Source organism: Aethalodelphis obliquidens, unplaced genomic scaffold (genome assembly GCF_003676395.1).
Source record: "Aethalodelphis obliquidens isolate GAN/ISIS:26980383/991018 unplaced genomic scaffold, ASM367639v1 scaffold24, whole genome shotgun sequence".
Taxonomy (NCBI): Eukaryota; Metazoa; Chordata; class Mammalia; order Artiodactyla; family Delphinidae; genus Aethalodelphis; species Aethalodelphis obliquidens.
Genome location: NW_020837968.1, coordinates 14,624,327 through 14,644,004, shown reverse-complemented (window position 1 = coordinate 14,644,004; position 19,678 = coordinate 14,624,327). Strand labels below are relative to the sequence as shown.

The 19,678-nt window shown below is 55.2% G+C and overlaps 1 protein-coding gene across 1 annotated transcript; it reads right to left on the bottom strand.

Annotated features, from left to right (window-relative positions):
* Positions 1-11,201: 11,201 nt before the first annotated feature.
* HLX (H2.0 like homeobox) lies at positions 11,202-17,445 on the bottom strand. The gene is made up of 4 exons (XM_027122235.1): positions 15,708-17,445; positions 14,747-14,926; positions 13,790-13,974; positions 11,202-12,042 (listed from the first exon to the last, which is right to left on the bottom strand). The coding sequence occupies exons 1-4, from the start codon at positions 16,300-16,302 to the stop codon at positions 11,539-11,541; spliced, it is 1,464 nt and encodes a 487-aa protein (XP_026978036.1). The 5' UTR covers positions 16,303-17,445; the 3' UTR covers positions 11,202-11,538.
* Positions 17,446-19,678: the final 2,233 nt, after the last annotated feature.

Genomic DNA, 19,678 nt, shown 5'->3' with positions numbered 1-19,678 from the left:
CCCAGTCTGGATCAACACAGAGGACCTAAGGGAAGGAGAGCAGAGACGGTGGCGGGCTTGCTGCAGGAGAATTTTCCCTCCGAGCTTCCAAGTCTCCAAGGCAGTGAGGATCAAATCAAGAAGTAGAAAGAAACGCAGAAAGTGAAATTCAAGATGCTGGAAAAGATGGAAAGGCCTCTTCTCCCTGGAGTCTCCCCTTCTCCCCTCCTTCCGGCAGGCAGGAAAGAGGAGGCTGTTCCAGGCGGGGAGGAGAGGACTTCAGAGGGTCTTCTGGGGCAACTCAATCAAAGAAATTATTTTCCCACAGACGAAGCCAAGAAAATCGTAATGGCTTTCTCCTGATTGAGGAATAAATCTATTAATTTATGGCCCAGCCCCAAACCAGTTGTGTCAACCCCGCCCACCCCTTTAAAAAAAAAATGTGAGAAATGCTTCAAAATCCCACTTATTTTGTTGGTTGCCATCTTCTCCCTCCTATTTCCCGTCTCTCTTTTTTCACTCTGTTCTTTCATACTCCACCCTCCCCCTCTTACTCCTGCCTCTTCACCTATTTTCCAATAAATGGCCGTCTTTGTCAAGGCCACATCCCTCTCCCAGGACGCACCCAATTCAAGGTGCTAAAGTTCCGCAGGTGCGACTCTTCACTTTCCCCACGCAAAGTAAAGAACCACTGACAAGAAGAATTAGGTGTCCTTGGAGAGACGCTGTAACAGCAAGGCACTCCTGCCTAAGTGGCCTTCTGCATCCCGGAGCCTGCGTTTTAACCAAGCCTGGGGTCTCGGAGAGTTTCCAGGTACACAGACCCGGGCCCAACAGTAAATCAAAAGAAAGCAGAGGGTGGAGAGAAGCCGGTGTCAGAGAGACTCACAATTACTACTGCAATTAACACGCCCCACGGGTAATTGCTAGATGGCCAGTATTTATGGACTCTGCCACCCTGAAGTTTTTAGAACAGTGCCTGACACAGAAGCACGCAACAATTTACTATGTGTCAGTTGTAAAGCTGTGCCCGGTATTATTGGTTAAACTGTGTTAAGCTAAACTGTCCTTACAGGGGCTTGGTTATGTGGTTACACTGCAAGGCACCAGTCCAGGTGACAACACGAATAAAAGGACCTGCCTTGCTCTGGCCTCAGTGTTCACAGTTCCTGTGTGCCGGTATGGCCTGGCCTGGGAAACCGTGGACACATTTGGTGCTAAGCAGGCAGCGATGAAGTGTGAGCGCTCAGACCTCTACCTAGTCGCCCCCGCGTTGGCCTTCCTGCCCAGCCGGTTGCGGACCATCTTCGCCTCCACCGACACCCAAGGACCCAGTTCTCATTCAATCTGGCTTTTTTTTTTTATAATTAATTTTTATTGGAGTATAGTTGCTTTACAATGTTGTGTTAGTTTCCGCTGTTCAGCAAAGTGAATCTGCTCCACGTATACATTTATCCCCTGTTTTGGGGATTTCCTTCCCGTTTAGGTCACCACAGAGCACTGAGTAGAGTTCCCTGTCGTATACAGTAGGTTCTCATTACTTATCTATTTTATACATAGTGTATATATATCAATCCCAATCTCCCAGTTCATCCCACCCACCCACCCCCTTCCCCCCTTGGTGTCCATATGTTTGTTCTCTACGTCTGTGTCTCTACAATCTGGCTTTTTGATGGGCCCTTTTATCTGTCACCGGTGGAAGGGCCGAAGACTGAGTCTAGGCCTCGACGTGACGCCGGGCGTAAGCGACACATGGAACCGGTGACCTGTTCGCACTGCGGACCATTCAGCCCTACACTGGGCTTACAATCCCACCCGCACCCAGGGCGCGATTCCCAACCTCCAGTAGAGATGCGCCTCTGAGTAGGTTTCCTAGGTTTGAGCCCACCTCCCGCCCGGATTTTCGTTTTCAGCCGCTCCCTCCAGGGATGTTTACGGGCTTAGCGGTGCAGGAAGGAGAGACTCGTGGGCACCATACACGGCCGGGCGCCTGCGGCCCCAGTTCGCGGCCTCGGCTCGTGTGGCACCATCCTGCTGGTGCGCGGGCCTCTGGAGCCAGAAAGTGTACACAGACCATAAATTTCCCGCCCCGCCCGGCGCTGCGCTCCGAAGCCGGGGTCCGCCCGCCTCCCGCCGCCTCCCGGCGCCGCCCGGGTGGCTGAGACGGGCGGCAGAGCGCTGCTGGTAGCGGCGGCGGCGGCTGCCCGGGTCGCCTCGCTCTCCCGTCGCCGCAAGGGCAGCACAGCAGCGCTAGGAGTCCGGCCACAGCCTGCAGGAAGCTCCTCTCCACAGCCAAGGAGGTCGCGGTGGAGAGATGGAGCGGAGTGGGAAGGAGGCGAGGCCTGGGGGAGGCCAGGAGAGGATGGAAAGAGAAAGAGGTAACTGAGCGCGGAGGGGAAAGCGCCTTTGAGTTCAAGACCGCTCACTTCTGTCCAGCTGAAGGTGGAGGGAACAGTCAGTGCACGTGGCAACCAGTCGCTTAAAGGTGTTTTTGTAGTAGGCCCTCACCTCCCGAGGTGGTCATCCTCTGCCTACCCGGAATGCGCTCTCCCTACCCGGAATGCGCTCTCCCTGGGGGTGAAGCGACTGGATTCTTAATAGATTTCTATGTGGTTGCATCTACACTCACAATTTAAGGTGGGTATTTGATAGAATGATCCGAAAAGGTCATCAAAAAAGAGAGCAAAGCTTTTCGTTGAACTTTGAACTTTTTCTTTGTAGAGTGACTCACAGAAGCCCACCAGTTCAGGAATTGTGGCAAGAAACTTGTGGGTTTCTGAGTCGGAGGTTTGGCCACGCCCCCTGCCAGCTGAGTAGGTACCAGGATCAAACTACCCAACCTCTACGTCTTACTCATTAAGAGTGGAAGAATAGTGTCTTCCCGCCCAGTGTTGCTGTGAAGGTTAAATGAGATACAAGATTTTCAATTCCCGCTGAAAGAGTGGAAGAGAATCGTGTCTGTTTCCTCTACTTTCACTTGCATGCCCCCACCGTGGGTGATTTCAAACCGCGAAGAAAGGGGCGTCCCCATCCAGGAGAGATTAGCGGTGTGATGATGGTAGTACTGGTGACAGTTTAATAACAATTTCCGCTTCTTGCGCGGGAATCTGTTTACCAGGATCACTGTGACCCTGCTCTGTGTCAGGTATGTTCCCCTAACGTAAGTAGAGGGGATACTGAACTGCCTCCAGGTTGCTGAGCAAATTGACTGTCAGGCATCGTGGAAGAGGATTCGGGAAGCAGGATGGGTCTCCCTACGACCATTCTTCTGAGATAGGAAAACCGAAAAAGGTGGGAAAGAGACGAGAAAGAAAGGTTCCGGCTGCTGAAACTTTTGGTTCGGAGGACACACTTCCGGGAGCCTTCAGATCGCTGCAGCCGGAGCCGCCGCCAATCCCTAAACCAGAACCCGCCCAGCACGGAGTCGGGGCTCAAACCATGGGCGCGTGTGTTGATGGATGACAGGGAGGCTACGGGTGGCCCGTGAGTCACAGACACATCGCCCTCGGCTCCTGAATAATGCCTCTGGGGAGGAAGGGCCCTTGAGGGTCTTTTATGTTGTTTTTAGGGGCCCATTCCTTTTTTTTAAATCATAAAGTAAATCACTGCCTTTCGGTACATTTTGGTTCATAGACAAGGCTGGAGTCCACCACCTCTGGGAGTGCCAGGTCGCTCCTGTAAAGTCACACACCCTGCCTCTTACGTTGTCCGCCTTGATCGCCCCAGAACCGAGCCAGCGTGGCCCAGCTCCTCTTCAAGACCTGAGTGGAACCTTGAACAATCTCAGAAGCAACGGAAGACCCGAGCGCAGGAAGGGAAGAGGGAAAAACAAAAATAAATGGGATGCCCAAAGCAAGAGAGGAGGAGAAGGGAGAGTGAAGACCGAAGTAAATAGGAAAGTTTAAATCACACTCGTCATTCAATGTCTAAACTGTGTATCCGACTCCTTTCCTTTCTAGCTTTTCACCCCATTTGTTCAGCCACAACCTCTTGCTGCCTGTGCTGACCTCTGCTTGTGCTGACCTCTCTTGGCGCGCAAGAGAGGTCAGCACAAGCAGCGGGGACTCTGCGGGAGGCGGGGACAAGGGGGTCTGGCTTAGATCGCTGAGGAGGACCCGAAGCAGCCTTACGGGGATGATCTCCCGGGCGCTGCCCACCGGCGCGGTGCTGATGTCTGGACCAACCGCGGCGACGTCGAAGCCCGAGGGCCCACACTGACCTTGTACTGGGTGCTCGGCCGGCGGGTTGAGGATCTGAGAAGACAGAGGACCCGGGACCCTCCACTAGACCCAAAAGAGTGGCGAACGGGGCGGAGTCAGGCGACCCCCGAAAGCCTAAGGCTTCGAGCCGGGTCTGCGCTCTGGGGGAGGGGGTGGCGGGGAGATCGCACAGCGCTGAGCCTCCTGGGCACTCCCTTGGAGGGTGTGCACGGCCTGCGATTCTCTCCATAGAGGGATCCAGAAAATGGCCGGATGCAGCGACCATTGCATGCGGGGATCGCGAGATAACGCAGTCTTATTCATGCATTAGTTCATTTGCTCCTTCATCTCGTCATCCGCTGATTTCTTGAGCTCCCATCACGTGCTGGGAACCAAGCGGTGTGCATTCTTCACCCCGATTCCGACAAACACAAATAAACAGCCCTGACTAAGCAAAGTGAGGCTGAAATTCACTGACCCGAAAATCACCTGAGGCGAGTTGCGGGTGGGGGGGCGGTGAGGGTAACTGCGGAACCGGCGAAACAAACGGGCGCTGCTGCGCAGCAGGCGGAGAAGGCGAGATGCAGACCCACCGAAGCCGGCTCCTCGCCCCTTCTTTTCGGCTCTGCACTGCCCTTCCCTGCGCCCAGAGATGCTCCCGCAGCCCCAGTGCCCCGCGCGGCCAGGCCGCAGTGGGGTCCGGAAAAAGCCCAGAAAGCTTTTGGCTTCAGTCCTGGTCCTTCTGTCGACCGCTAGCAACGTGACTGTGGACGAGTTATTCAACTTACAAGATGAGGCCAACAGTGCCCATCTACACTCAACACTAGGATGAACTGGCGCGAACAGCGTTTCGTCTGTTGTATTGAGCAGAGCTTGTGAATTCGTTTTCTCGTTGCTCTGTGATGGCCTTAGTATCGGGGACCCTTGGGTATCCTCAGTCAGATGCTTGGTGGCTTCCAAGTCCACTTCTCCCAGGGTCACCAGTCGGTAGCTCTGTACTTTGTTCTTAGCTTCCTCCTGTGTTTACAGTGCTAACCAGGCGATCATATTGTTCCTGAGACTCTACTGAGACTCTAAACTACCACAGGGGCCACAGTAATTGTGTTATTCGTTTATTCAATAAACATTTTCTGAGTAGCCTTCCCTGTGCCGAGCCCTGCGCTAGGTGCTAGAATTTCTCCAACCGCGCGCAGAGGGTGACTTCCGCCACTTAAAGGGGCAGTTGATATCGTATTTCCGTTTTGAACACCCCCCCCCCACGCGATTAATCAAGAACTTAATAAAACTCCTGAAGTGCTATGTGTCCTGACATGATCTCAGCAGCGGGCACATATTTTTCCCTCCTTGGACCCCTGACACTTGGTTAAGCTTCCCTCAGAGCCAAAGTGTCAGAAAATTCTAGCTTCGTCCCCTTCCAACTCCCAAGGAAAACTCCCAACCATACCCACAAGCACTGCACTGAGCACCTACTGTGGGCACAGAGGACAGCGCCAGGAGTACCAAGAGGAAGAAGTGCAAATGGGTATCTCCTGGAGTCTGGGTCTGCGAGGCAACCCCTGCTGTCATCCAGAAGCAGGTCCAAACACTCTAGGATACTCCTTAAAGGCTTTTTCTCCCCCCACCCCGCGCCCCACTCCAGGGGGACACTGTGACTGCACACATTAAAGAGCCTCCATGTATGGATTTAATTTCCTGGAGAGTAAGGATTGTCATGCATTTTTTTCCAACTGTGCAGATACTAATAAGCACCTCAAATACTGCAGTGAATAAACGAATGAATGAATTTAATAACATCTAAGCCGACAGCACTGATTGTATGCCACCCACTATTCTCACTTCACGTTTAATAACGCAATTAACCCTCAGCAATTTATAAGTTAGGTAACTTTGATTATTTCCTACTATACAGATGAGGACACTGAAGCCAATTGATTAGATAAATTTTCCAAGGTCTCGCGGTAATTGGTGAATGAATGAATGCTTCTTAGGCTAGCTTGGGTTCCCCTATTCCGGCTTGGGATCAGGCTTCCGCGCTCCACCCGCCGGCCTCTTCCCATACCCGCTCCCCAGAAAGAGTCGTTGGGGTCACCGAAGACGCGAGCTCTGAGCGTGCGCCAGGTGATGTAGCCGCTGTTCTTGATCTGTGGATTGCGCAAAAGAAGGATGCTCAGTATCTACCGCGGCTGGGGCCAGTCCAAGGGCAGGGAAGAAAGGAGCTGGCGTGGCGGCTGCGGGGGCAGGCGCCGTCAGGCCTCGCAACCAGCGTCCTGCCCAGAATCCCAACTATCAGCAACGACCGACGAAAACGGAAGAGCACCAAGGATGTCGCAGACTCCTGTGAGCAGGGTGTGGCCGGGCCCTAGACACTATTAGCAAAGCTAAACCTGTACGGAAAGGGCGCAGGCTGAAGGGCAGGTGCGTCAACCCCGGGGGAAGCCCAGGCCTGCGATTCCTAGAGGATCCCTCTCCTTCTTTGGCACCTCAGAGACACTAACCCCATGGCCCATCCGAGTCCTGGCACTCACTCTCTAGAGGATCTTGGGCAAACGTCAAGACTCCCGGCCTCCGTTGCCTCATCCTTTAAAATGAAGTAATCATACCTGCGGGGACATTTAATCTTCATTCCTAAAGTGAGTGAGGGCAAGGCAGCTAAGGAATCCAGGGACCTTGGGATTTTCCAAGCTCAGAGGCCCCCCCAGCCGGTCTGGGCAGAGCCTGTGCTCCGTTAGAACCCGGGTGGACTGATATCTTAGAAAGTACATCCCATGTAAGTAGTTGGGATTCCCAAAGGGCACCGCTGCAGGGGTGCGCGCTGCAGGTTCTAATATCCGTGTGTGTGAGAAGCCGCAGAGAAGGCGGATCGTTCGTTTTTGGGACGCCGGCCAATCCCATCACAACCTCAAAGGTGAGGCTCTGAGCCAGACATAAGCACAGTAAATCGGGGTGTATCACCCCCAGCTTGAACACCTGCCGTTAAAGTCCTCCTTAAAACCCAGCAGTTGCATCTTCACAAAGACCACAGTGTGTGCAACCCCCTTACCCCTACCCAAGGCTAAAGGGGGGGGGGTTTGAGGGCCCTGAGCCTTTAGGGCCCTCTCGAGCATCTTTAAAGTAGTATCACCGCGTCGCACGGGGAGGTCTGAGCCCTCAGTCCCTCTACCAGCTCTTCCTTCTTAAATAAGGACGAAGGTGGAGGGAAGACTAGGGCGCGCAAACCGGAGGAGGGTGTGTCGACCTCAGCCTCTGACTTCTCGTTTCTGGCTCCAGATCTGCGCCTGGCGCATCCTGCACTTCCAGTCTTAAAAAGTCCGCCACTGCTTGAGGACTTTGGTGGGGTCAGATCCGGGAATAGGTTAAAGCTCAAGTCTAAAACGCCCGCAGAGCATCCCCTGCTGCAGCGCACCCCAAAGCTCCCGGAGGCTGTGGCTACGGGAGAACCCGAGGTCACCTTCCCGGTATGTCGGCTTCTGGTACCTAGAGCAGGAGGGACCAAGTAGGTCCGGCACTCAGAGCTCACCTGCGCCAAGCTGGCCGCAAACTAGAACACTTGCCCACACCCCACTTCAGACCCTAGTTAGAGGGAGCGGCCACAAAAAGATCCCAGAGCCGCTCGTTCCCTCTGACGTTTGGAAGGATCTGTGACAACTGGAGTCTGAGCAACTGCCCCCCACCTCCACCATACGAGCGAATCCTAGCTGGAGGGGGGGGGGGCGGGTGGAGACAAGGGATGATCTCCATTGGAGGGTATGAGGGCCACAGCCTCAGTTAGAGGCAAGACCTCTCCTTGAAGTGCCATAGGATCGGACAGTTTTAGCCTCAGTGGGGACAGGACGGCGACGGCTACACGCTCCCAACAACTCCCGGCATCGCGGCCCCTGCCCACCCTCGGCTGAGGCAGACAAGCGCAGGGGAATGCGGTGCCTGCTTTCAGTGGCTTAGTCAGCGAATCTTGGCGCAAGAAAACTTTTCTAGAGACAAGCGCCCCAGGCACTCACACTGGCAGAGGAAGGCGGTGTGAGTCTCTTCATTTTGCTTTGCCATCTGGAGGAGAACGTGGAACTTTATTTGCTGAACTAGCCCGTCCGCGTCTGCGTTTCTGTGTGCCTTTGAGGGCCTGTGTATTTGTATTTGACCTACGTGTGTAAGAGTTGTGTGTGTGTGCGGCGTGCGTGCACCCGAGGGGCGTAGCCGATCCCCCTCGAGTCCCAGAGAGGCGCGCGCTGCTCGCCCGCCCTCTGCGCGCTCAGAGCTGCGCAGAGGTAACCTTGCTCGGAGGGCTTGGCGCCGCCAGGGCTCCGGGGCTGGCGAGGTGGGGCCCTGCTCTGGGCAAAGAGTTATTACTGCTTTCAGCAAAGGGCGAAGCCTGGGTCGGGGTGCGGGGGTAAGGGCGGGGAGCGCGGCTCTGCTGTTCTCTGGGGCCCTGGGCCCGGGAGCACCCGTCTCCTCCAAGCCCCAGCTCTGCGGGCCAGGGCCGGTCTGGGGTCCGCGGACCTGGCGCGCTCTGCCTTTCCTTCCGTGCCTGCGAAATCTCGGTCTTAGTTCAAGAATTTCTAGCTTCCCTGGCCACTCTTGCTAGCATCGAGCGCCCTCGGGAAAATCCCCGTACACGGGGCCGAGCGAGCAGTCCCGGGGATGACGCGGCCTGGCCCGAAATGCTGCTTTTCCATCCCGCCTAGAGAGACCCTCCGACCCGGCAGCTTTCCTTCAAAATGAACTTTAAACTTCTCCCGGGCTTATTATACTCCGTTCCTGATGAAAATCTGGAAGACCTCCACAGCCCAGGGGACAGACCCGCTAATGTTTCACGGGGAAAATATTCAGGAACGACAGACCACCGTGGTGGCTGAGGAAGGGGCGCCTCCTGTGACGACCCCCCCCCCCCCCCCCCCCCCGCCCAGGAGCATCCTGACTCCCGATGGCCCATTTCATTCCCAGCCCTTCAGCTCCACCGTGCCCTGTAGTCTGGCGAAACCTGACTGGGGTAAGGGCGAATTCTACCTGAGATCACATGCCTGAAGTCCCTGAGCGAAAAGTTCTTTTTCAGTTTCAAAAGCCCAGGACCCAGACAGGAAAATGCAGCGCGGGTGTGGGATCATGAGCTCCTCGCGGGCCTCGTGAGGAGGGGTAGCTGCGATGTGCAGAAAGCACGGCCCCCTCCTCAGCTTGCCTTCCCAGCCAGAACTGAATTTAAGTGCCTCAAAATTCGATGTTCCTGGGATGTCCTGGTTTCAGGATTTCAGGATTTCTGTAGTGGAAGGAAATGAATTTCGGAAGTGAAGGCAAAATAAAGGTACAGACAGACTCCTACCGTTCAGGTAGCAAAGCCTGTGGTGTAGAGGAGTCATCCTAACCCAGGGCTGGGACTCACAGCAAGTGTGGAGACTGCAATCACCCCCAAACATATGCTCCATTTAGGGATAACAGCTGGCTGGTGTCCCCATTTAACTTGAGGTCCTTCTGGGGCACTTTACCTTTCTCATCTTTCCTAGGCCAGACCACCCCGGTGGTTCCCCTCCCCCCTGTGCACGTTTCTCTAGGGGTTCAGCTCCATTGGGGGGGTTGAGTGGCTCACTTCAGCAGGCAATAGTCAGCCTTGCATCCCTGGGCTGCACTCTGGGACTTGCCCAGGTGACCAGCTGAGCCAGGCCAAGAAGACTAAATCTGAGACCTCTACTCTGCCCTTGGACGCAGACGTCTAGAAAAGAGGTCTCTGTGCTCAAGCGAATGGGTCAAAATGGGGAAACAGCTAAGCCAGACCAGGGAGCTGCTAGGAGCCTTCTCGATAAGGCCAGGGGTCTGGAGTGGGTCCTAGGCTCGCTGGCCTCAGTATCTACACAGGAGCAACACTCTCTCTCCCTAACGGGTTCCATGTGACAACCTGCTTCCCATAATGGATGACGGGCCTGTAAGAGGCCTGTGGCTTTGCCCCAGCTCAGTGTCAAATAGACCCGGGTGATCAGGTTTGTCCACCATGTCTATTTGTTCTAAACTCTCCTGAAATCACTTTTTACCAACTCCGAACATTTCGTGGTTTCCAGGGGAGGGGGCATGGGTGTCTTCAGAGAGAGATTTGACGCTTCAAGATTTCAAAAAAAGAGAAAAGAATTGAATGGTCCATCCCGGTAGCAACATGGAGACAAAATAGATGTGCTATATTCCAGTTGCAGTGTGATGGGGAAACTGCCTTTCATCTCACCCCAGCTTGGGGTGGGGTAAGAGTTCAACTGGACACCTGTAGCGGCCCAATTGCACAGGAAGATCGTGTGTGTGTGTGTGTGTGTGTCTGTGTGTCTGTGTACACGCCGATGGGGGGCAGATGGTGTGCGGTTTAGCAGATCCTTCACTGGCCAAATGGGAGCCAGGAACTCCGAGTTCTGGTTTGGGCTCCCCCTCAACCTTGGACAAGGGAGGGGACCTTGAAAAGATCACCATCCTGCCCTGCAAATGTTTTAGCAGCTTTCAAGCTATCTCAGCCTCAGGCTTCCAGACCTAACTCCTGTGACCTGTCTATTCCGTCTACCCTTTTCTCTAGACACTACAAACCTGCTGCGTCCCCTACTCCATCCCCAAGCAAGGGGCAGTTTGCGCTGGAATTGCCTCTCTAGTACTAGCTGTCGCTAGGCTGACCCTGTCCCGCACCACTGTCTTCTCCACTCAACTCTGCTTAAGCTGGAGCTGCGGAAGGCTGGTGCGCACACTCCTCGCGTCCTGACTCCAGCTGGGGGAGCCATCTGCCCGACAGGCCTGACAGATTCTATGGCCGACTGAGCTCTCAGGCCACACTCAGCGTTGCGATCGCCGGATCAGTGGTGGTTAGCGAGGCCTACGAGACCTCTGAACTGGTGGAACCCCTAAGTCCCGGCGCCGATCTCTGCAGCAAGGTGGCTCTGAGGTTGCAGCATGTCCCCCCGAAATTCTAGTCCCCCACCTCCAGCTGCTGGGACCTGCAGTGTCCCGGGGCTAAGGTCCGGGTCGGAGATTCCAGACCCTAACGACTGCATCGCCCCAGCAAGCCAAGCGGCCTTTACAAACCATAGTAAACATTTTATTTACAAGTCTGTGGCATCCTAAGTGCATCGTCTTTCCGCCACGACCCCTAATGCGGGGAGGACTGTTTAGTCCAACGCTTCACAGTGCGAGCTGCTTGTATCCAGGCAAAAGTGCTCGGCGGGCGCTGGGAGCCTGGCGAGAGGCACTCCGACCCGCCTCGGCTCTGGGCGGGGTGGGCTGCACCGGCCGGGACAGCGATGCGCAAGCTGGGACTCCCGCCGCCACTGGAAAGTAGGCACAGAATCCAGCCCACACTGGAAGGCTGGGAGCCTGCACACAGGGCCCCACGTCTCCTCCAACCTCGTCCAGTCTAGAGGCCGCCGAGCGGCGCCGGGGCGGGCTCGGGGCTTTTGGGGGCGCTGCCAAGGGCTGGCTGGAGCGCAGGGAGCAGCTCCGAGGCGCCGCTGCCGCTGCTGTGGCCGCCGGAGCTCCCGGCGCCGCCGGTGCTGCCGCTACTGAGGACGCCGAAGTTAAAACCGCCGCCGCCGCCGCCGCCGCTCCCGCCACTGCCTCCGCTGCTGGCGGCAAGGAGGGCGCCGGCGGCCGAGGCCTTGATGACCGTCGTTTGGTGCAGAGACCGCTCGGCCCCTTCAGTCCGCTCCGTGTCGCTGGGGGCCATGTCCAGAGACTCGGAGTCGCTACTCTCGCTCTCAGCCTCGCCCTCCGAGCGGCTGGGGCTCAGCTCCGGCTCGCCGTCGCCAGCCGGGGCTCCGCCCGACGGTTTCTCGCCAGCCTCCTTGTCTTTGTCCTTCTGGGCCTGGGCCTCCTTGGAGTGTCGCCACTTCATCCGCCGGTTCTGGAACCACACCTTCACCTGCGCCGCGCCGCACCGGGAGACAAGTAGGGACACGGAGGTGAGACGCAGGCTCGCTCCTATTGGACTTGCGCGCACCCTGGGGCACTCCCAAAGGCGGGAAAGCGTCGCCAGTTGTCCCCAGCACCTCTACCACAGGCCAGGTACTGTGCTAGAAGCAGGGACCGAGAGGCAGCCCAGGGAAACCACGAGGATCACCAGAGACCCTCGCCTAGGGAAGCAACTAGGACTGTTTCTCAAAATGTGGCCCTCCGACCGCTAGCCTGGAGTGACCTGGATGCCTGTTGGAAAGGCAGATCCCTGCACCTTGCCCTCAAACTAGGGAGGATCAATGCTCTAAGTCGATGCTTCTTGACCCCACTTGAGCCAGGAACCCCCCTCCCACGAATCTGATTACAATTATGGACCCCTGACCCAGGAAAATGCACATATACCCAAGATTTTGCACACAGTTTCAAGGGTTTGGTGACCCAATGTTAAGAATCCCTGCTAAGTTGGGCCCCTCCTCTACTGCCACTACCCAAGGCAAGTCCCTACAAAAACAATTCTTTTTAAGTAGCAACCGTGGAAAACAAAGGGGGAAGGGGGTTCAAAGAGTTAATCCCAGTGGGGTGGGGCACCAATGGACTTTCTATAAGAGAGCATTTCCTTGGCATGTGTGTACTCAGAAGCTGATAAGGACCCTGCTCCTGCCCGGGATAGACTAATCCTTCTGTGGGCTCAGAGAACACTGGAATTAAACCTGTGCAAAGTGGAGGAAGGGGGTAGGGATGGGGCAGAGAATCTATATAAATATACAATCCCCTGGGGGTCCCAATGCGTTCACACAAGTTCCAGCTTCCCTTTTAAAAATAACATCCACAGCTGGTGGAAAACGGCTGGGCTCTTCCAGTGTGTGTGCTGGGGAGGGGAGTTGTGTGATAGAGGACAGAAGCACCCAGGGAGCAAGGGCCATTTGTGGTGAGGTGTTCGAGAACGGTGACTCTTCTATTTTCAAAACTTAAAAAAAAAAAAAAAAAAAACAGGCCTTGAACTTGAGAAAAGAAAACATATTGAATTCAGGCACAATAGATTTGCTATTTGAAGATTTGTTTTGGAAAAAGAAGAAACTCAACTAGGCAGAACCTGGTGAAATGCTCTTGGATGTTCTAAGAAAATCTCTTTTTCTTTCTCTTCCTCACTTCCCCTCCCATTATGCCGTTAGAAAATCGGACTGACTGTGGCAGCTCCAAGTGGACTTCTTGCCCTACTGGGGCTAAGTAATTCCGTTTGAAATAATGTTTTCACTTCCTCACAACTGGGGATTTCACAATCCAGCAGCAGCAGCAGGAGGATGAGGGAGGGAGGACAGGAGGGGGGAAGAAACAACAACAATTTCTTGACTTTGGAGTTTTATCTCTTCTGAAATAAACTGCCTCCTACAGCAAATTGTGCTACAGTCGAGTATATAATTATTATCTCCTGCTGCCTCTTTGCCTTCTCGGCAACATGCTTTCGCTTGTTGGCCAAAATAAACACGCAGCGCTTGTTGACAAACCTCTTTGGGGATGGGCTATTCTTTCTGTCCTTCTCCCCCACCCCCTTCCTCTCTCCTATCTCAAATTGAGAAGTCCACCTAGTCTCCTGAAATTCGAGATCTAGTGTTTCCACTGCAAAAGGAGAGTCGGCCGGTGGAGGGGGCCTTGGGGCTAGGCCGCGAGCTGCTGCCCGTCAAGGGGGCTGTGCGTCAGGGCCAGAGCTGGCTTACCTGGGCATCGGTGAGACCCAGCATCGCGGCCAGCTGCTTTCGGTCTGGCTTGGTCACGTACTTCTGAATCTCAAACCTTTTCTCCAGACCTTTCCTCTGCAGGTTGGAGAAGACCGCCCGTGACCACGAGCGCTTTCTCTTGTACGTCTGCGGCATGGTGTCCTTCGTGAGCACAGCGTAGGGACCTGCCACCACGCAGGAGCAAGAGAGAGACAGGAGGACTCAGTTAGTGCCCTATCCGCGGCCTGCACGCCTGGGGCTCACTGTGATGCTTAAACTTGTTTTACGTTAACAGTCGGCTCTGAAAGCCCTTCACGCAGACACAGAATGGCCTCTCTAAGAAGGAAATGTACGGCTCTTAAGACCATAGGCCGAAGGCCTAACGCGAGTCTGGAGTGGAGAAGCCCGGCGTTTCACCGATTAATTCCAAAGTAAAGACATAAACCGAATGCATGGCCATCAGGCATGCTAAGAGCAGGCGAAAATGCGCCTCGGCCTAAAGGATCTAAAGATGACATCCTCGATTCTCCACTCTGTGTGTGTGTGTGTGTGTGTGTGTGTGTGTGTGTGTGTGTGTGTACTCGCATCCATGCCCATCGTGAAGACGGAACCTTCCGGCAAATGTTTAAGATCATTCCAAAATGAGTGTATGTTAATAACACCACCACTTGCTGCATTTTCAAAGCACCCTCTCCGGCGAAAAGACTAGGGAACCCCCCCCAGCCCACCCGCTCGCGCACACTTTCTTCCCTCCCCAGGCTCCCCACCCCTTAACCCCGGGAGCCGACCGAAGAATGAGCTAGCTCACTGAGAAATCTTTCGGTTTCTCTCCGGACGTGGTAGCCTCCCGCATCAACTCCGGGATTGCTACACCTCGGTGGCCACGTGATACTCCAGTCCTAAGTGTTTTGGCAGTCGACCTGCCCGTTAGGCCGTCGATCAGGAGGGTTTCCGTACCTGGAAAGGTGTCTTGAAACTGATGCTGAACTGAATTTCTCGGGTTCGAGCTTAAGGGACTCAGGATGGCAGAAGCCTCGTTAATGGGATCTAGAGACGCGAAGAACTGGCCGGTGGAGGGCTGCAGAGCGGGGAGGTGCATCCCCGCGGGCCGCCCGCCGGTTAGCAGCGATGTGAGATCTGGGGACGAGGGAAAAGAAGAGTTGTTACCCCTCCGGCAAAGCCACACTCACACTCTCTGGGACTTGTTCGTCTCCTCCCCCACCCCTCCGTTCCGTTTTCCTGAAGGGAAGTGGTGAGAGACCTCTGTCTCCGCGCCGCCGGGACGCCTTTCTCCCGACAGTGGCCCAGGGGCACTGCACGAACTGTTCCTGTGTGTCCCACAGGTGCACGTCCACGCATACAGCTAGGAAGGACTTCAGGTAAAGAAGCCTAAACGAAGTCACTTTCAGGTGCCTTCCAAGAATTCCACAGACCTAAACTGTCCCTCCAAAGGATCCCTCACCCTGCTCTCTTGGGAGTTTAGAGTCAATATTGTTCATCTATATTCCTTGGGTGGAATTTCACTAGAAAGCAGACAAATGGACGGGAAAGTGTTCCCCAAAAGGGCTTCTCCTGCCAAATAATGTAGTTCTCTTTGTAGATACGTGATTAAAGAGACAGAGAGATGATAGTCATTTCAGCAAATATTATTTACACCAACGTTTTTATGAATACTGATTCTGTGGCATGTGTTTTTAAAGCATCTCTGGATTCTTCTTCCTCTTTTTTTTTTAAATGTAGAGCAGGTGAGTTTTAAACCTAATGTTTCACAGTCTCCTTATAACTCATTTTCTTCTCCCTCATTTTACCGATTTGTCCTTAATTGTGAAAACACTCAAAGGAATCCCAAATGGCCCAAGGATCGGGGAGTGCGTCAGTGCCCTGTTCAGAGGCCTGCAGCCTCTCGCCCAAGACCTACCTCTCAGTGTGTTGCCTTCCTTGACTTTTGGGTCAAATTCTGCAGACAAAATGCGGTCAATTCCAAATTTGAGGTCCTTACTGGAGGGGGCCGGGGCGGAAGCGCTATGGTGGGGATTCGGGACCAGCCGCGACCCGGAGGCTGGGGGCTGCAAGCTTCCAGCCCGGGGTGGAGGCGGAGGCTGCTGCTGCTGCTGTGGTTGCTGCTGCTGCGGTGGCTGTTGTGGGTGATGGTGGTGGTAGGCGGCTGAGAGCGGGGACAGCCGCGGAGGGAAGCCAGCCGGGACTTCGGAGGGCGCCACCACCGGGGTGGGTCGAAGCGGGGATCTGGTGGCAGCTTGGAAAGAGGCGTGCGGGTGAGCCGATCCCAAGTGTGCGGTGAGGGCAGCGGCCGAGGCCCCCGCCAGACCCTCCGGAGCCGCCCCCGTCTCCCCAACGCCGGCGTGCAGGATGTCCGCGATGCAGAAGGAGGGTTTCTTGACGGCAGCGGGGTCCAGGGGGAAGGAGCAGCCGCCCGGGCCGGCGGAGGAACAGTAGGCGGCCGACCAGAGGCTGAAGTTGGACGCGTAGAAGGGAGCCAGCCCGGCGGCGAACATTCTGGCGGGGTGCACGGAGCTGCCGCCGCGGCCTGGCCGGGCCCGGTGGGTGGGGAGGGGCGCGGGGAGGGGCGCGCTAAGTCCAGGAGGAGGCGGCAGCCCAGCCGGGGACGATCCGCTTACTCTTCTCCGTCCGAACTGAAGGGAGGCCAGGGAGCCCTAGCGCCACCGAGGGAGGAGGCGAGGGCCGGATCCCGGCCACTCACGGCCTCGGCCCCTGGCCTCACTTTAAAGGCGGCGCGGCGCCCGCGCTCCCCGCGGGCTGTAGGCGAGCGAGGGGTGCTGGAGCCGCTAGGCGGGCGGGGGCCGCGGCTCCACAAACGCCAGGGAAGCCGGGGAGACAGGCGCCGGGCACCGAAAGAAACACTCAAACAGCTAAGCCTTAACAGCTAAATTTAAAACAATAACAATAATAGTCCGTTAGTTTAAAAAGAAAAAAAAAAAGTAATAAGAAGAAAAAAAAAAAACTCCTCTCTAAAAACTCCCAAAGTTTTGGCAGGAGCTTTCGAGTCAGACCCAGGGTAGGACCTCGATCCGAGCGCTCATTGGCCATCCTGGTGACCAATAGGAGTGGGAAGTGGAGGGGAACTGGGAAAGAGGGCGTGGCCCGCCCCTTCGGCCACGCCCCGGCCACGCCAATCTGTTTGCTGCTGGCGCGTGGGCTGTGCTTGGTCGGGCGCGTCCTTCTGCAAAGGGTAGGGGACTTCGAACAGCTGCTCCAGGGAGTTCTAACTCCCACTAACTTCTGCAGCTCCGAACCGGCACCAGGCGTGGAGAGTTGGTCACAGCGCTCCTGGAGCTCTCGCCTAGGGAAACTGGTGCTCCCGCAGATTATCGCGGGTGCAAGGCCCGCCTTCTGGAACTCTGGCGGCGCCCTAGGTTTCCCTCCTGTTTACATCACTCGGGCCAGAGTTTTCTCCAGTCGGCCTTTATCCCGAGAGTCGGTGTCTTCTACAAAGCTCCGTCCTTCGTGGGTCCCCACCCCCACGCTGCCCTGCTCTGCTCTCGCGCGGGAATGCGGCGGCACTGGGTCCGCTTCCCTGCCTCGGAGATCCTCAGGGAAGAGAGGAGGGGCGGTCGCAAATTAGCTGTATTCCGGGCTGTCACACACTGACAACTTGAACCAGTAACTTTTCAAACAAAATAAGATGGATGTCTCCGAACGTCTCTCTTGGACGCAGCCAACCTGAGCCTCGGAGACAGCAAAACAAGCAGCCGTCCGAAACCTGGGAGAGCGGCACGCGCGTCCCCTCCTTTAATGCACCTTGTAGGAAATGTCACCCTCCCTTCTCCGCCACATCCCCGATCACGTGGGGTCCATTGTTTTGCAAGGGCCCACAAGAGTAGATTTCCTTGGGGTTAAATACTACTTTCAATGCTGTGACTATTTCTCCAGGGAACCCCCTGGGCCTGGTCGCAGGAGAAGCTTCAGTGGTGACCGACGTCTTCACTTCGGACTTCGGGTCTTCAGAGCGCATAGTGGGTGTAGTGCGGGGTTTTCTGCAACACCAACATCTCTATTTTAAGAATTCGTTCTCTTTTAAATTATAGTCAGAGTGGATTTCCCCACCCCTCTCCCATACAAACCACAGGCCACCCAGATGAGCTCTTCTTGCACATTTTCAGGAAGAAAATAAAATAATAATAATGAAACAGAGAAATCTTTTGTTTTCGATTGTCCTAATAAGCATCTTCTAACAGAACAGCATCTTCTGTGGCGTTTTCCTCCCCAGACTTTCAATATAGTTGCAATAAAGTTTCTGTGGCTTTTTTTTTTCTTCCCCACTTCAGTATTTACAGGGCTTGCCGAAGAAACCCAGGAAGGCAACTGAATTTGCCATGCCTATCTCGAGTTCAGGATTTGGGCTAATGAATTTGGTTTCTAGCCTCTGGTTGCAGATGCCGTCATTTTAAGCTTTTGACTTTGTCCTGGAAAGTATCAATCACTAATCAATCATTTGTAACCAGCCAGCACTGAGAACAACCGCCGCCCCCCTGCCCCCCGCCACCAGCTTCTGTCTGTCTCTGTCTCTACCTCCCTCTTTTACTAAGGGGGTTTCTTGCCCTGCTCCGTGCAGCCTCAGCCGCGACAGAGGTGTTATGTCCAGAGATGGAAAAGAGGGAGGTGATCTGCTGAGGTGAAGGGCACCTGGGGTGAGAGAAACGCAGGACGACCAGTCCTTCTGTTTCTAGCCAGAGGCCAAGGGGTAGACAAGCATAAAGCCACTCGAGGTGCTGGACCCTCCTTGAAAGGCTCCAGTGCAGGCCTTGCAGGAAAAGGCTGATGATTCTGGGGAGACTCCTGTGGGAGAGGGCGGCCTCAGTATAACTTCACTGCCCTCAGGGTAAAACACTAGCGCGAGTGTGGTAAGGGTGGCCTTAAGCCCTCTCTTTCTCTCTTTTCCGGTGTCACTTCCAATTCCGCTGCAAACATTGAAGCTGCGGCCTAAGCACAAACTCACAGTTCGAAAAGAGGCGCTAATATTTAGGCCTCACCCCCGGCAGCCGGCCGGCAAATAAGACGAGACCCTCGGGAGTGGGTGCAGGGTAAAGGCTGGGCGGAACGCGGGCTCTCCGGGTTTCCAGCTGCATCCACCACCCGCCTCTGCAGCATTTCAAGGCCCCGGGGAAGTAGGCAGGAAGGGTGAGGACGAGACCCGAAGGCGAGTTTTCCCCCGCAGACTCTTAGCCCCGCCTCCCGCTCCTTTCTCCCGGCAAAACCCGCGGCTTGACTGTAAATTGCAACTTGCCCCGTGCGCCCTTCTGCTCTCCCAGACTGTCGGCTTCATTGCAACCGCATCAGCGCCACCCAGACCCACCCGGAGCTCCCGGAGAGAAACGCGAAAAAGGAAACCTTTGGAACGACCTCCTGCCTACCCTCCACACTCCTTCCCAGGCCCGGGCTTCGGCTCTGCGGGCCCCTCTCCCTCTTTTGAGTCCGCAGAATCCCTTCCTCCTCCTTACTCCCCCCCACCCCCACCCCTCAGAACCAAGAAAGCAGCAGGAAACCCTGGACTCGCCGGAGTTCAGGTCATCTCCTGTTTTTTGATGGGCTCAAACTCGGACTAAATGAGCGGATGTGCCTGCAAGATTGGTCTCAAAATAGAAGCGCCCTTAGTATTTTAGGATACTGCAGAAATCCTTATTTCTTCCGGAGAAAAACTCTATAATGACTCCTAGCACTTCCCCTTTCAATATTTGTACAACTTTATCTCCACCGACAAGTTGCTCGGGTGACGCAAATCCGCCCTTGTGTATTACAACTACCAAAATAAACGCGCGGAAATCAATTCCCTTCTAGCAATGAAAATATAAATATACAGCTGCGACTTTCCCCTTTAATCTTTACTTTCCGAGCGGCTCCGGGCTGTGGCGA